General features: G+C 38.8%; 1 protein-coding gene across 1 annotated transcript in view; it reads left to right on the forward strand.

The window, feature by feature from the left end:
- The window catches only part of adgrd2 (adhesion G protein-coupled receptor D2), a 43177-nt gene that overhangs the window by 14017 nt on the left and 12014 nt on the right, over positions 1-17146 (forward strand). The window contains exons 9-19 of the mRNA XM_037259319.1: positions 808-942; positions 1284-1392; positions 1666-1771; positions 1851-1906; positions 2083-2209; positions 2328-2431; positions 2693-2795; positions 5106-5259; positions 6121-6254; positions 7099-7214; positions 9161-9281. Coding sequence (XP_037115214.1) covers positions 808-942; positions 1284-1392; positions 1666-1771; positions 1851-1906; positions 2083-2209; positions 2328-2431; positions 2693-2795; positions 5106-5259; positions 6121-6254; positions 7099-7214; positions 9161-9281 — 1265 coding nt within the window. The remainder of the gene's footprint in view (positions 1-807; positions 943-1283; positions 1393-1665; positions 1772-1850; positions 1907-2082; positions 2210-2327; positions 2432-2692; positions 2796-5105; positions 5260-6120; positions 6255-7098; positions 7215-9160; positions 9282-17146) is intronic.

Raw genomic sequence — 17146 nt, forward strand, 5'->3', positions numbered from 1 at the left:
GACAGGTGAAAGTAGACGTACTGATCCCAAAAAATATTTCAAACTCCTGTGAGTAGAAAAGTAGAGAATCTAAAATGTACTTAAGTTTTAAAGTAAACACAACCTTCTCTGCCTGCAAAAAACGTTATCAATTTACATAGTGCCTATATTGTTGACTAGCACAATGTATGTGGTTTAAATGACAATTTAGCTGATGATGATTGAGTAATTATAGCACAAATACTTTTAAAATATATTTCTTCAGACGAGACAGATTTTTTTCATACTCAAAGCCCGTGTTTTTCAGGATGGCACAAGATGCAACACCATGGATGGGAAATATCTTGTCTCTCTGGATTAGTTGCCATTAGTAATGGTACATGTCAGTGCTGTCCACCTCAATATCTCAAGAGTTCAATCTGTTTTTACGTCTCTCGCTTCACATCATTTTTACATTGCGTCAGCCTTTGCAGAGATTGAAAACCACAACACACCTGTTTTAACAAAAAAGAAGATATTTGTTTTTTTGTCTTTCAATGTATTCACTAAGTCAATTGAGAACACTTTCTCATTTCCAATGACTACTTGGAGGCAAGGTGCGTGAAGTGTTTTGCTCAAGACATACAACATGTGAATCGGACAGAGCTAGGTTCGAATCGCTTCTGAACGACCCTCTCTACTGCCTGAGCCACAGCCGCCTCAGTTCATTATTCACACATTCAAGTAAAAAGTCTTATAAAAATAAAACTGCAGTACAGATATCCGAAAAATCTACTTCAGCACATGTCCCACCTGAGATCTGCTTTCAACCTCTCCTGATATTTACAGAATTAGCAGTGCAGCAGCAGCAGCTTCATGAGTCATCCAAAGGAACGAGTTTCTGCGGCCCTGAGAATGAGAAACATTCCAACTCCGACTGTATTACAGTTCCACATCAAAAAGTCCAGGATCTCCTTAACAAAGGTAGACTGAACCCTCCAATAGCCAATCGTTTTCTTTCGCTTTACATTCACTCAAGCCAACTGCATATTCGGATTTACTATGCAGTCACATCATTTTGTTTGCAACTGAGACATTCCGCTGTACAGGTGAATGCATCCACTATGAACATATGTGAGAATGTGTAGTCTGCATTCATGTTTTCTCCATCTAAGATTGGGCAATAAAATGCAGATGGGTTTTGCAACAAATATTTGTCTAAATAATAAATAATGCTGAAGTAATACTTTATTGGATTGTTTCATTTATTGTTGTGGTGAAATCCAGGGATATCTTTTTATTCTGTTACTGTGCTTAATGGACAGGATTCCATAAACTCACCCTGGTCAACACTTGGTATGGTTCTCTGCGGCCTCTTTTCAACCCTGAAGGAAACATCAGCATGGTTCCGACTGTCACGGATGGCAGCCAAAGGTATCCTACAAGAATACATATAGTAGTTAATTTCTTTTTTTTTCTTTCTTCATCCTCTTGTGGGCCATAATCATTGCATTGTACTTTCAGTTTGATGATACACTTAAACAGATTTCTATCCCCACATGAGCAAGACTTTGAAAGAAGGAATTGCATATTTTATACTTCATTCGTATATTACATTAGATTTTTACTCGGCAATAATTTAATGTATTTGTAGGTGTAAGCATTGTCACAGTATTACGAGTCATGAAATAAATGTTTGCGCTTTAGGTATTTGGGTACGATCATGGGCTCCTCTGTCATATCCACCACAGTCCTGGGAGACAACCAGCACGTCAGCACAGCAGTCCACTTTCAACTCCGTCACAAAGTGCAAGTGAGGACATTGGAGTACAGTGTTCACAATTCTTTTTTTAATGATAACATATCTCATATTCGGTCTATGTATCTAATAGAATTCTGCTGGTGCTGTATATGATCCAGTGTGTGCTTTCTGGGATTTTAATCTCACGTAAGTACACTTTGGAACAAAGTCATTTGGAATTTTGGATAGCTTTCCAATACCAAAGCTATCTCACTGTAAGATCAGAACAATGACAATGCCTCTAACTATTCAAGATATTGGAAAATGTCCATTCTTCCCATTCCTGTATGTGTTAAGATAAATTCGTATCTGTCTCTATTTAGTCCAGAGGCTGGTGGGTGGTGGAATACCAAAGGATGTGAGGTCGTTTCCAAACAGTATGGCTACACTGTGTGCTACTGCAATCACACCACCAATTTTGCATTGCTACTACAGGTCTATGAAGCCCAGGTAACCTTCACTGTGTTTATTCAGGATTTTTTTTTCATCTGCGTTGGCTTCTATTTTCAGCTCATAGATTTACGTACTATATGTGGGGGATGCGTGTGTGCGTGTGTGTGCGTTTTAGCCAAGCCCAGAAAACAAAAAAGCTTTGCAAGTACTGACGTTCATTGGCTGTGGAGTGTCTCTGTGTGGCCTCCTCTTCACCTTCATCCTCTTCATTGCTGTAGGGTGAGTCACAAATATCACAGAGCACACCTTTTAAAGAGCAGAGGTTGAAAAGCATTTCAAAAAACCTCACCGGATTCACATCTGAAAAAAAATCAGGCAGGTTTGTTGAAGAGCTTCTGAGAATTTCTTTTTTAAATACTCAACAATCCCAATGAATCTTAGATCAATCAATTAGATCTTTGACAACAATGTAATATTGTACTTACAGTCTCAAAATGATATTCATTTTCCTTCATCATATTTGTGTTTGCCTTTATATAGGGTTCCGAAATCAGATCGCACCACTGTCCATAAGAACCTGATTGTTGCTCTCAGCATTGCTGAGTTGCTGTTAATGTGCAGTGACTGGGCGTCTGCCAATGAGGTGAGAATGCGTCATGATTTTGTCACAGAATGCAGTGCAAGTTGCACGAGGTTGACAACAATTGAAGAATACTTTGGGTTTTTTTAAAAAAAAAAAACAATTCACCATGCACAAAGTATAAAAAGATGGAAATCAGAATGTCATACAAATCAGTTTAAATGGGTGAACTAAGTACCGTATTTTCCGGACTATAAGGCGCACCTAAAAACCTAAAATTATCTCAAAAGCCGACAGTGCGCCTTATAGTCCGGTGCGCCTTATATATGGACCAAATTCCTAAATTTAAACTGGCCCGAAGCATTATGTCATGAAATCAATCATAAGTAAATGAATCATGAATCAAAAAGACTATGGATCATTATTTTGTGATTTGTTGCGTCTGAAGTTGAAATAAAAAAGATAAAATGGAGAATGATTTGATTTGGATTAAAAATCTGACATGATGCATTAATGGTGCGCCTTATAGTCCGGTGCGCCTTATATAAGGACAAAGTTTTAAAATGGGCCATTCATTGAAGGTGCGCCTTATAGTCCGGTGCGCCTTATAGTCCGGAAAATACGGTAGTCTGTCTGGTCACACAGATGACATGATTGGGTAGAACACAAGATAAAACAAATGACTGGAGTGAATAGAGAATTAAATTTACAAACACAAGAGTTTGAACCTAGAACTAAAAGTAGCCAAAACAATCACGTGATCAACACATTTCTTGTTATTTTGTGAGGGTCTGAGAAAATGACAAAACACTCCAATTCTGATCGGAGACATGCTAATAATACTGCTGTTTTTAAAAGGTAATTTAAATGAGATATTTTGCAATTGGTTCACAATTTACAACACTATCATGTCTGTGAAAATGTTAAAATATTAAATATAGTTTTTAAGAATCAGCTGCTTTATGTCCACATTTTAAGCCCATCTGAAATGTACCTGTTTTGAGGAGGCAGTCCTGTCTTCAGACAGTAAGCCATTGCTCAGCATCTCCTCTGTTGCATGGCGAATGTCAAGTATGGCTTGTGTTACCATGGAAACAGGAGCAAGCGTTTGTGACAAGGCAAAAGTGTTAAAAAAAAAAAGTGAGCGCCGATAAAAGCAATGGTCGTTTTTTATTCTTTATTTGTGACTATTACTCAACTACAATACTACATTGAAAATGAAATATTGGACCCACATATCTGTTTGAAAAAGATTTTACATTACTAATATGTTCAGTCGTTTTGTAAAATGACAACAAGAAACTCATTGTATCGCTCCACTATAGAACTGAACCACAATACACTAAAATTCTATTTGATCAAATTGAATCACTTTAAAATGAACCATCTTTGAATCTCATATTTTATGGGAAAGAAGGTTACAGAATGCTTTTAACACACAGTAGCACCTCAGTTAAACATGAAAAAACAGTGGAAGCATTGATTGAAAAAAGATTTGCAGCCCTTTGTGCGGTTGAAGATGTGTGGTCCGATCACTCTATGAAGATTTCTGACAGTTAAGTTGTGCTTGTGCACACTTCAGCTAAGGTCTCGCCTTCTAGCCTAAGTGTTACAGTGTGGGTCAATTGATCATGCTTGCAGAGTGAGGTGCAGACATGACCAATGTCAGTCTTTAATCGGAACTCAAATTAACTTGCATTGCTTCAATGAAATGCATTCAGAATGTGACTATACTGTTAATTCACAAGTGGCGGGCTGTGTATTCGGTAACTGGGCCTTTGGTGGGGGATTCAGTCCCCCTCCTATTGCCACCACCATCACATTGCAAACATTGAAGCTGTCAATATGATATAGAAACACAATATACTGTAACGACATGCAAAAAGACCACGTAAATAATCTGGAGCTGTTCAGAATCAATATCTAACAAAATGACAAAAACATAAGAAATGTAATAAGACAGACTATTGTCACCAAATATTAGGATTGTTGATTGAATCTGTATAGATTACAACAATTTACTTTTTAGGGCCCAAGCAGCGACCACTGCAAGGTGCCTACGTATGTACGTAAAGCCTTTTGAGTGGACTGAAAACTTTTTTCTGTCAAATAAAGCCAGAGTCTGATAAATTAAGCTTCTACTGTAGTCAAGTCAAGTTTATTTAAATAGCCCTTAATCTCACAAATGTATCAAAGGGCTTCACATGCCAAACACAAGGCCTACAAATTTGTATGAAAAACTGTTGCTTTAGGTGCAGTATGTGGCACACAGCAGCGATGGTGATTGCAATGCTGTTAAACAAACACGGAACAGCCAAAAAGGCAGTTAAAGACTACTTAACTGTTGACAATTCTCCACTTTGATTGCTGCAGGGTGCCTGTTTTGTGGTAACTGCATTGCTCCATCTCTTCTTCATGGCCTCTTTTTCCTGGATGCTGGTTGAAGGTTTGCTATTGTGGAGCAAAGTCGTGTCCGTCAACATCAGTGAAGACCGCAGAATGAAATTGTACTATATCATTGGCTGGGGTAAGCGCATACAGTCATACATAATTAAGTTCTTACTACACTTTCCATCAACGCAGTTAACAAATATTTTTTAAATTGCTATGTTTACAGTCAGTCCATATAAAAATGACAAACAACAGAAGTTTGGTTGCTGACATAAGGTCAAGCCTGTCTATGCTTGACTGTGGACTCAGCTGGAAGTAGAAGTTGTGGAACAAAATTTCTTTCGCAGTATGTCGAAGCTCGACAAACAAGAGAATGTAGGAACCTTGATCATTCAGGATGGAGTCAGAAAAGTGCCGCTCCTCTTTTCACTTTTAGAGAATGTGGCTAAAGACTGTATAGTCCGATTTACCAGACTCTTACATCACTATTGGTCAGAGCCTTAAAGTAAAAAATGGTATCGGTTACACACACCTACACACACACACACTCACATGCACCAACACACACGCGCACACACACACACACACACACACAAACACGTTATTTTAACATGAATTCGTAAAAAGTCCTCTTGCTTTGTTGAAATTAAGAAGATGCAATTGTTGTGTTTTAACCTTAAGCCAATCTGTAGAACTTGTAAAACATCCCGCAGCTGTCCACGTTCATCTACTTAATTTTGTCACTATGTGTTGTATCACATAAGAAGCTGAGAACAGAATGTGAATAAGCACAACAATATTGAGATGTTTCCTGTAGCTCTGAATGCAGATGTGCCGAGTGTTAGACAAAATAGGCTTAGCGAGGAAGAACAGACTAAATAGTCCAATCATGAGATGCCGAAGCAGTCACTGTTCTGTAAATATGTTTAAACATGTTGCATAATTTATTCTAGCCTCACACCTATTCATAATATGCTTTTATTGAATTATTTTGTAGGACTTCCTGTTCTAATAGTTGTTGTAACACTGGCGGCTACGGTGAATGACTACAAGGCGGATGGTCACTGCTGGCTCAATCTGAAGACTGGCACAATCTGGTCTTTTGTGGGACCTGTGATATTTGTTTTGGCGGTATGTGGCTCCATTTAATCCCGATGTATGAGTATTTGTGTGTGCATGTGTGAATAAAATTTCAAAAAATAAATCTCATGCAAGGCTGCACTGGTTAGCACATCTGCCACACAGTTAGGAGGGTGCGGGTTCGATTCCACCTCTGGCCCCCCCTGTGTGGCGTTTGCATGTTCTCCCCGTGCCTGCATGGGTTTTCTCTGAGCACTCCGGTTTCCTCCCACATCCCAAAAACATGCACGGTAGGCTGATTGAGCACTCCAGAATTGCCCCTAAGTGTGAGTGCTAGTGCGGATGGTTGTTCGTCTTTGTGTGCCCTGCGATTGGCTGGCAACCAGTTCAGGGTTCCCCCGCCTACTGCCCAATGACTGCTGTGTTAGGCACCAGCACGCCCGCGACCCCCGTGGGGACAAGTGGTACAGAAAATGGATGGATGGATCTCATGCAAAATATTTTTTTATTCAGTGCATAAAGATGTAAAAAAATGAAATGGTGTGGTTATGTATGCAATAGGGTAGTTTTATGATGTACTGCATTAACAATAGATTTTAGGGTGCCAGATTGTGGTCATGGAGATGTGTTTCAGGGTTCTGTGTATTGCTTAACAGCACTTCAACAATTGTTTGCCTTTGACCCCTAATGCAAAATGTTCTAGCGTGAGCTTCAGAGTCCATTAGAGATTAATATGAAGAAATGCTCAATGCAGAAGACAAAACAATCTGTGATTGTGTTGAAAGTATTCATGTGAAGCAGAGCTTTCTCATGTCTCACAATGTGAGCTTCAGACCAAGTTGAGCTATGCGACCATTTTGTTTTAAACGATGCTGATGCTGGCTTCTATTTTCAGGTCAATTCAGTTGTATTGTGTCGGGTTGTCATGGTGACAGTTTCCAGCGCCCGTCGTCGCGCAAAGATGCTCAGTCCAAGCTCAGCATCAAAAATGCAGACCTTTGACCTTACCTGGTAAGTGACAATGGCAATGCTAGTCATCCCTGACATGCTTTTTCTTGTCACACTTTTGTCTAAGCTATGTGTAGGCTTATGTCTTTCTTCCAGTGGAGAACAAACTCTTACACACACAAAAATGAGGTTTCCTTGTTTTCCAGAAAACTATGTTCAATAGAGACAGTGGAGAGATTATGAGCTTTGGTTCGGGAGTCTTCTGTGGGAGTTGTTTGGCCTTATCAGTTTAACACCTGGTCCAAGTACAAGATACTCTTTGTGTATAATGCTTAACACTAAATGTAATATTTATATTAGGCCCAACCACATAAACACAACCACTGTCTTAAGTCTAGGTTATGAGGCAAACAGTGAATAGAAAGGTCAAGTAATTGTCAGAATGTACTGCATGTTACTCATGTACCGTATTTCAGGTAGGTTATGAGGAAAGGACCTTTATGTTCAATTTGAATCAAACACATATGGATTTAGACATACAAAACATGTCTTAGTTGTAATTGTTTGTCTTGACGTGGTACGGAGAAAACCAACATCAAACTACAAGATGGAATAATACGCATTTGCTTTTTTTGATGATTGTTAGCTCTTTACAGTTATTTTAGACTGCAGGCTAAGGAAGCTAGGCAGCAGTTTGATTCCGATTCTTCTTGTTAACATGTTACACGCACACACGTATAATATTTATATTTTCAATATTTATACACAATTTTCTGTATGTTATTTATACTATTAATGTATTATTTACATGTTTGAAACAATTATTTAATTTTCTAATAATAAAATATGCACTTAAATGATTTCATATACATTTATTGACACACAAAAAATGCACACATGAGCGGGTGACCCTACTTCGCGGATTTCACATATCGCGGGTGTTTTTTGGAACCAATTATCCGCGATAAATGAGGGATTACTTTATAGTGGAATGCAATATAAATATACAGTGGACATAAATAAACAGTGTGTTCTGGACATAACAATTAGTCCATTGTCACAAAAATAAGTATATTTTGACATTATGAAAACTACTGCGATTGGCTGGCAACCGGTTCAGGGTGTCCCCCGCCTACTGCCCGATGACGGCTGGGATAGGCTCCAGCACACCTGCGACCCCCGTGGGGATTAAGCGGTTCGGAAAATGGATGGATGGATGGAAGACTACTAGAAACCACGTATTATTTGTGGGAACATTGTTGGGTATCAAGATCTAAAAAGGTATGCTGAGAAGAGTTTGGTGTGGTATCAACCTTATCAACCTACCCAGAGCCTAGAAAATAACCCCGGTTGTTTTTGCATACAACGTGGGACATATTGCTAAGTCTAATGAGTGTGGAGACATTATATTCTGTTCTCCCATTCAGCCAAATGTCCTTCAACCTAAGATGAAACGTACCAAGACATCATCCCCACAATTATTGTGTCTCTTCATTCCTTCACAAACAGGCTAAAAGTCTGTGCCAGCGCTGAAGTGTTATGCACACTCTGGAGATGGAAATGAATTTTGAACATAAAAGAGAGTAAAGTGAGTTCTGGCTTTGTCCTTGCAGAAACAGCACTTTCTGAAAACTCAATCTTCCCCAGGTGCAGCAGTGTAACAACAATTGTGGTTTGAACAAAAGAAACCGTTTTTGCCTCATCCCTTAAAAAGGTTAGGGGATGTATAAGCTCTACGAGTATTGAAAAACTGACTGCAAAAGAAATGTTCAAAGAAATTTTAGAGGGTTTAAAGAAGTATTTTACAAGAAAACTTTCCAGTCTTTTAAAATAGTTGGAATCCTGGTTCCTGAGACTTGCATAAATGGTAACCAAAGAGAAATCACCATTGGCACTGAGACATTTAGAAAGGATTTAAATATATTATATTTTTTTATTATCATCATTTAATTAGACCTATTAGACCTGCTTTTAGTTCATTATTAGTGCATGTTCTACCTTGTTTGCAGGGCTGTTACGCGACCTGTTCTCATCCTCCTGCCCGTCCTGGGCCTAACCTGGCTATGTGGTTTACTGGTCCACCTGTCTGTTGTAATTGCCTATATCTTCAGTGCTCTCAATGCATTCCAAGTAAGCAATGTTACTTATTTAATTCTTATTTTTTTGTTCTTTAGTCTGCAAATTGATGACTCGTGATCTCCCACTAAATTCCAGATATTGTTTGTATTATGGATGTTTTGATTGACAGGACACTAAAAAAAAATACCACATACCTTTTAAATAAATGGAAGTTAAAAATTCACTCAAACATAATTTTTAAATATGCCAGGATCAAATTAGAGATTTACTTCATCTACAACATCCGGTGTAGATTCCAAAACAGCAATGCAGATAGTACACCCAGAAGGACTGTTGTCTTTTTTTTTTCATCATTTTTCTTTGGTTTTGGTGACCTTGCACCAGTCACTCACACATGGGAGGACATGCCTTCAGGATGTCTGCTCTGGGCCTTTTTTTGCCAACTTTTACAAATCCGCTCTATAAATTTTTTGCAGTATAATGACTGAGGGAGCAGCTGCACTTTACGTATGTTTCCTGGTAAATAGACAAGAGAAGCATTGTCCATGAGAGCGGGAGGACAGACATTCTGGTGAAGGTTTTCCAATGGGGAAGCTAATCCACTCACTGCAGGAGTTTTTGCCGATGTTTTTATTCCACCTCAGGCTAATGGAAGTGACTTGCTACAGACACATTCTGCTTAACTGGATTGAAGCTAAAATGGGTATTTCCAAAACATAAGCAGCATAATGTCTGTCCCACGAAAGAGAACAACATTCTAGATCACTGCGACATTACCCTGAAGATGCTCTATTCCCTGTGCAACCTTGGATTCGTCTGATCACTGTGTAATCGACCTAATAACGACAATAAGCTTTAGAGGCACACATTTAAATATGAAAAGCCTATGGGTCTAATCACTGAGGAAATCGAAAAATCGACCAATGAAGCAAAGCTACATTTGCAGGACTGCACAACTTAAGAGCAGTGGTAGGGAACTAAGGATCCTTAAGAACCATATCCCGGCTGTTTGGATATCTCCCTATTCCAACATATCTGATTGAAATAATCATGATCGTTTCATGTTTTTGCAATGTGAAATAAAACCAAAGTACCCATATACTAGTGAGAACATGCAAAACCCACACGGCAGTCTGAATAAAAACCCACGATCACCGAACTGTGAGGGAGATGTGTTAACCAGTTGACCACCATGCCACAATTTGGATATTTTGGACTGTAAGTTTGAGAAGAACGTATTCACTTGCCACATAACCATCCTCATCAAAAGCTGCTATCACACCTCTGACTTCCCCTCCTGCTACCTAACCTGCTCTAATCATTGAAGAACAGATTGTGTTTCACTGCTCATCTTTCTCAAAAGCCTGAATATCAAGAAGGTTTCTGGCCTAGAATTCATTGCTCCCTCCTTTCTGAAAGTCTTTTCCACAGGGGTCAAGATTAGGCCTCCCACGTCATTTTATGTGCAGGCCTGAAGGAGCTTGCCACAATTGTTCTGCTACCCATTAATTTCATGAAACATATTCATCAGCAGTTACTATGTAATATTCTGTGGTGATTATTTGGACTCACAAGTAGCACTTTAAAAAACATTTGATAAGGGGAAAATAATGCACTTTGACTCATGCAATCCATCACACAACCTTTTCCAGTTCCCCTACCTCAGGCCAGCACTATTCATGTCTCATAATTTTATATTGACACTTTGATGTATTTTGCACATCACTATGGGGCCTTTATTACGGTATTTGTTGCTGTAGCTCTGTGATTGCATCATTTGCACAATTTAGTTATTAGTATTGCAGCACTGTTGAGCACTCCCACTGTGTATTGTTTCATGACCGTCTTTGTACATTTATTTGTATGTCCTAAATATAGCTGTCTCTAAATACTTGAAGCGCAGCAATCGTGCGGTATATTTCACCATCTTTAATTTGTAATAATGAGGTGAATGAGGGGAAGTTTGTTATTTGTTGCAAAATGTTACAGTTGCTTAGGTCAGAAACTTGAAAAGATCGAACAGAGGTAGTGCGGACTTTTGGAACAAAGATGTTGATTAAACTACTTGAATAGAACTCTTTCATTCCCAGGATGCTCTGTGGCATGCAATATGTTGTGGTATGTATGATGAGAAGAGAACGAAGATAGGGTGGGGTCTTGCATATGTTCATTTTATAGATAAACATCGAGGTTGTTAGTTTACAAGTTTATATTGGCACCCTACCTGTTCTGGGTGTAAAACCTGCTTCTCGAATCAGGGTAAGAGAACAGATAAATTGGATTGAAGGGGGAGGGGGGATGTTGAAGGTAGCACCAGTGAAAAGTGTTAAAATATGGTGTATGGCACAGGTGTCAAACTCAAGCCCCGGGGGCCAGATACGGCCCGCCGCATTATTTTCTGTGGCCCGCGAAGACAAATTGTGTATCTAATTCATTACTGAAATTGCAAATTGTCTTCACTTTAAAAAATTATCTTTTTAAAATATTTGCAAAGTTTCCACTAGTCTAATTTGAAAACAAATTATTTGTCAGTTTGTTTTGTAGCTTATACTATATATAAAATGAGGCGTTCATACATTTATTTGGCAGTCATGATGGCCCTCCGAAGGAAACTGACTACGATGCAGCCCGCGACAAAAGTGAGCCTAACACACCTGGTGTATGGTGTCTTGCTTGCGGAGAGATTTGAGATTGGGATCATTATAAAACTAATCATGTCAGCAAAAGGAGATTTATTTCAGTAGGTATGATCTAAACTGCTAACTTTCAAGAGAAAAACAGTTTCCTAAGTATCTGTAGCAAATGATGAATTGATTTTTGGTTCAAACTATGTTTTGTGTGACTGTGAAAGGCCAACCATTTACCAGTCTATCTAAATATCGAACTCTACCACCTTCAGTGTTTGATCCTCAGTGGTCTACTCACCCAGCCTTATTTTGGCTGAAAGCTTTCTCTAAATGTACAAGATAATGACGTCAGAGCATCAGGATGATGACATTCAAAATAAAACATTGATTGACTCAAAGGAATATCTCGTCATCAACATAGCCTGTGGCTAAAAGGCTAAAAGGCTTCTCCCCGGGCCCGCGTGGGTTTTCTCCGGGCACTCCGGTTTCCTCCCACATCCCAGAAAACATGCTTGGTAGGCCGATAGAGCACTCCAAATTGTCCCTAGGTGTGAGTGCGAGTGCAAATGGTTGTTTGTCTCTGTGTGCCCTGCGATTGGCTGGCAACCGGTTCAGGGTGTCCCCCGCCTAATGCCCGTTGACGGCTGGGATAGGCTCCAGCGCACCCGCGACCGCCGTGGGGACTAAGCGGTTCAGAAAATGGATGGATGGATATTATCATTATTATTATTATTATTATTATTCCAGTGGTCTTTGGACAGTAGGCAGGGTGCACCCTGAATTAGTTGCCAGACAATTATAGGGCACATATAGACGAACAACTACACAATTGAGGCTCAAGCATATCACTGCAAGTACTTTATGTGCATGATGCACCTAAGGACAATTTAAAGTGCTCAATTCAGCAACCATGCATGTTTTTGGAATGTGCGAGCACACCATTCAGAAAACAATGCATTGTGTTAATTTGAACCATTATATTCACTTATATTGACTCATATTTTTCCACTCATGGTGTAGTTGACTTTGGTGGAGGCAGCGTGGGTTCAGTTCCTTCTCAGTGATGGTGTGGATGTGAGTCTAAATGGTGGTCTGTTACTAATTGGCGACCAGTTCATGGTTTAGTCTATCTTTCCCCTGAACAGGATTAGTGGATAAATTGACTTAAATTGAATCAATGTGATGGATTTGGACGTTGTTTTTGTTGAACAGTGAGAACAGCTTTGATTACGAGCATACAGTATACAGTATTAGTCATGCACCGACTTTCATTGTGTCTAACATACCTTGGTTACACTCCTGACACTTCTGGATTTGGTGCATGGCATGGGCCCATCAGACAAATTTTATTTGACCCTCCCGCATCATACATCCTTATTGGCATAGCTCATATTCCATCAAAAGAAGCAATATTAACCTATTTAGATATTTTATATTCTATTAAGAAAGCACACTCCCAAGTTCTCTCATATTTGGGTATTAAAAAAGGTAAGGTGAATTTGAAATTTGACTGTAAGAACATCCACTGAGGCTCAAGCATATCACTGCAAGTACTTTATGTGCATGATGCATACTATGTGTGAGAGTGTGTGGGAGACTCAAGTCAGCTCATGCCATATCTGCCTTTATAGCTCTCCTCCCCTGATTACATAGAAACCATTTCCTTTCTCATCTCACTCTTTTGGGGGGTTAGTACTCCTGCTTTGATTTGATTTTACACAGTATCTCTGTCTTTGCAGTCCTCCTGTTTTGCTTTTATTTTACACAGTATCCTCTGTCTGGGCTCATTTTTTTCTTACCTCAACTAGCCGTCCACCCTCCTCTGATCTTTAATTAATCAAAAGCTAGCCCCTACATGACCCCCAGAGAGCTGCTTGTTAATTTCGATTTACGGCCTGTGTCCAGCTGAGGGCATGTAACAAGACAGTAGGAGTTCTTCCTCATGTCGGTAGGAGGAGAATGCCAAACCAGTCTGTATTTTCCTTGGACCAAAACAGTTTCAGTCATACACCAAGAAAACAATGAATTATGTCTCTATTAATATGTACTGTTGTCAATGTGTCATCCATAAAGAGGTTTAAATTACAGTTCAAACAAAAATAGGCTTTAACTCCTTGCGACCCGAGGATAGGCGAGGTGGAGGATGGATTAGCTACTATCTTTGAGCACCATCCTAACACCAGTGCTAATAGCCACACAGTTTTGGGTGCGCAATAACACCTACAGAAAAAGCTGGCGTAAAAGTGGTGTTAGTAGTTAGCCTCTTCACCTGTTACCAGAGCAATGTGGGGGAAAATTCTCAGTCCAACATACACAAGACATCCATCCATTCATCTAACATTCAAACCGGTTATTTGCATAAAACTATTCCCTCCCGACCTCTGTCGACCTGATAATTTCGTACAACAAAAGACGGCAGTTAACCGTACAATGTTACAATATATTTATTAAAAGAACAGTAAGAATTGGAATGACTGCAAAAAACAAAAAACAAAAAAATAAAGTGGAACATCAAAATGACAAGTGTGTTTTGAGTTGTGATTTGAATTGAGTGAAAGACATTTGGTACACGACAAATGTGTACATTTGGTGGGTAAACAGGCGCAAATGGCATTCAGCTGTCAAATTTTGTGTGCTAGTATATGTGATTAGAATATTTTTTCTGTGGATAAGACATTAAGAACGAGCAAACTGCCAGAGTAAATGAAGCACAATTAAGAAAGCCACTATCAGCAGCCACAGTGAATTCTTAATGAATCTCGCCCTCATTTGGGCTGTGAAAAATGTGTGATTCAAAGAGCAAAAATATTTATTTGGATAAAAGTATGTTAAAAAGCTACAGATGGAGCAGCAAGCAGTCATTCAAAGCTGTTTGGTTCTTTGGAGTCTAAGGAACCTTCAAAGGGTGAAAATTGCTCATAGAAAATATCTTAAGTTTCTAACTGATCATTTTCTGCCATTGTATAACAAGATGTTATATTCGCAGTAAAATAATTATCATGCAAATGCACCATCCCACACAGTGAAACATACCATTGAAGCTTAGGCTACTGTGAGTCTAAGAGATTATTCACGATTACCTTCATTTCTTGACCTCAACACTTTTGGGAAACTTTCCTGAAGTGGGAGCAGTATATTGTACCTCCAAACAGTAACCCTGAGAAGCAATTCTTACATCTTCAAATGAAATACAGGCAGAAACTATCCATGGAATGATCATATTTTCCACACCATAAGGCACACTTAAAAGCCTTTTTATCTCCGAATTTTCTCAAAAATCGAAGGTCCGGCTTTTAATAAGGTACACCTTTTGTGTGGACCGAATTCCAAAATCTGTAAATGTTGTCTGGCTGCCGCCACAGGGACATAATATATAGACGTAATATGTAGACCCAATGAACCAATCACAGGACATGAATTAAACATGTAAACCAGGGCGGTAAACCAATCAGAGAACTCTACATAATACGCCGCAATTGATGAATAAATACTATCAGTTTGTGCAAAGCAAACACTATTAGGACCCTCTAAAATGGCATCGACAAAGAGACATGCTTACGAGGCACAATTGCCATTGCCATTGCCGAAGAGCAACATGACAACGATGAGACACTGGTGAGAGGGAGCCTGTCATTTTTAATGGTGAACTTGCCTAACTCTTTAATTCGGATACAGAAGGTGATGACTTTGATGGATTTACATTTGAATATTGATTAACAATAACGTGAGTACAGTAGAGTACATGGTTAAATAAATTGCTCCCGTTTAATTTTTTATATACTGTCACGAAAGGAATGGAGCAGGTCGACCAAGTGCAGCTTGGACCAGGGTTTATTGGCGAAAACAAACTAACAGACTCGGCAGACTGACGTAACTTACTAACTAGCCCAACAACAGAAACTGAACAGAGACGTGAGACAAAAGACATCATGACATTAACAACGATCCGACAGGGGAGTGACACGCAGACAGGACTTAAATACGAGACAGGTAACGAGAGGCAGGTGACTGTGATCAGTACATTGATTGTGAGTTGACACGGGAAGGGAGGGGCGAGTACACAGACGGACAGAAACCATGACAACTTACATATAATAAAACAACTGAGGACGAGTCGTGACATTTACCAAATGTCATGGTTCTAACGCAGTGCACTCTATGTGTGGCTTAAGTACAGAAAAGCCCCTGCAATTGACCTTATAACCAAACCTTATATTGTGACTAATTTTGTAATTATTTTATTGCCATTATTTTAATGTCAATACTGCTAATGATCTGATTGCCTATCAATTTTGTTATCAATTCTTTTTGGGTAAGGGAGTGAACTAATACAAATGGGTTGTTTGATTTAACATTTTAGTTTAATCAATTTTGGACAAGAGTTCATAAAGTAGCAAAACAAAATCATGCGTCTATAGTCTATACGTTGTCACTGACAAAAAATTGTATATCGTCCTCTGACGCCATTAGTTAAAGAAGTGGGATTTAAATGTTGTAGTGTTTTAAGATGCAACAACAGATCTATTTAAAGTATAACAAAAAAAAAAAAAAAACATAATCGGTATCAACCAAACTATTGGGTATTGTATCGGTTGAAATTTTTCATATCGTGCATTGCTTGTTCAAACATGCAAAATGATCATTTCTGTACCTTTTTGTTTGCATGTAATGGTACTGAAAAGTGCTAGGCCAATGTGAATAGCTGTCAAAAGAGTCAACTGATGTACGGAATGCAGTTTAAAGAAATAGTAAGAGTAGTAATATAGACCAAGGACAGGAAATGTATTACCTCTTGTGCACTTTAAACCAATTGACAACTATTCTGAATGTGTTGTGTACTTTTCAGCAACTCTTCCATTCCCAGGATGCATTGTGCCATGCAATACTTTTCTGTCATTACCATTTAAAATCACTCTTAGTTCCATTGATGCAAAGATGAAGTGCTCATGATCTACTTTGTATTGAAGTAAACCTACGTATATGCACATCTTGATACATACGTACATGGTAGACCAGGGGTGCTCAAACTCTTTCAGCTTACGAGCTACTTTTATAATGACCAAGTCACAAAGATCTACCCACTACAATAAATAAAATAAATAAATGAATAAATAAATAAATAATATAGTGCGTGTATTTTTGTCACGCACTTAGAAAATGACATTGTGAGAAAAAAGTCCAACTCCCATTCCGTATGAAAGTGATACGTTTTTGGCTTCTTACTTGGTCCAGCAACCCCACTCATTTTTGATGGTCATAAACTTTCTTTTGTTTAAAAGAAAAAAGCGA

Source organism: Syngnathus acus, chromosome 9 (genome assembly GCF_901709675.1).
Source record: "Syngnathus acus chromosome 9, fSynAcu1.2, whole genome shotgun sequence".
In the NCBI taxonomy this organism is placed as follows: domain Eukaryota; kingdom Metazoa; phylum Chordata; class Actinopteri; order Syngnathiformes; family Syngnathidae; genus Syngnathus; species Syngnathus acus.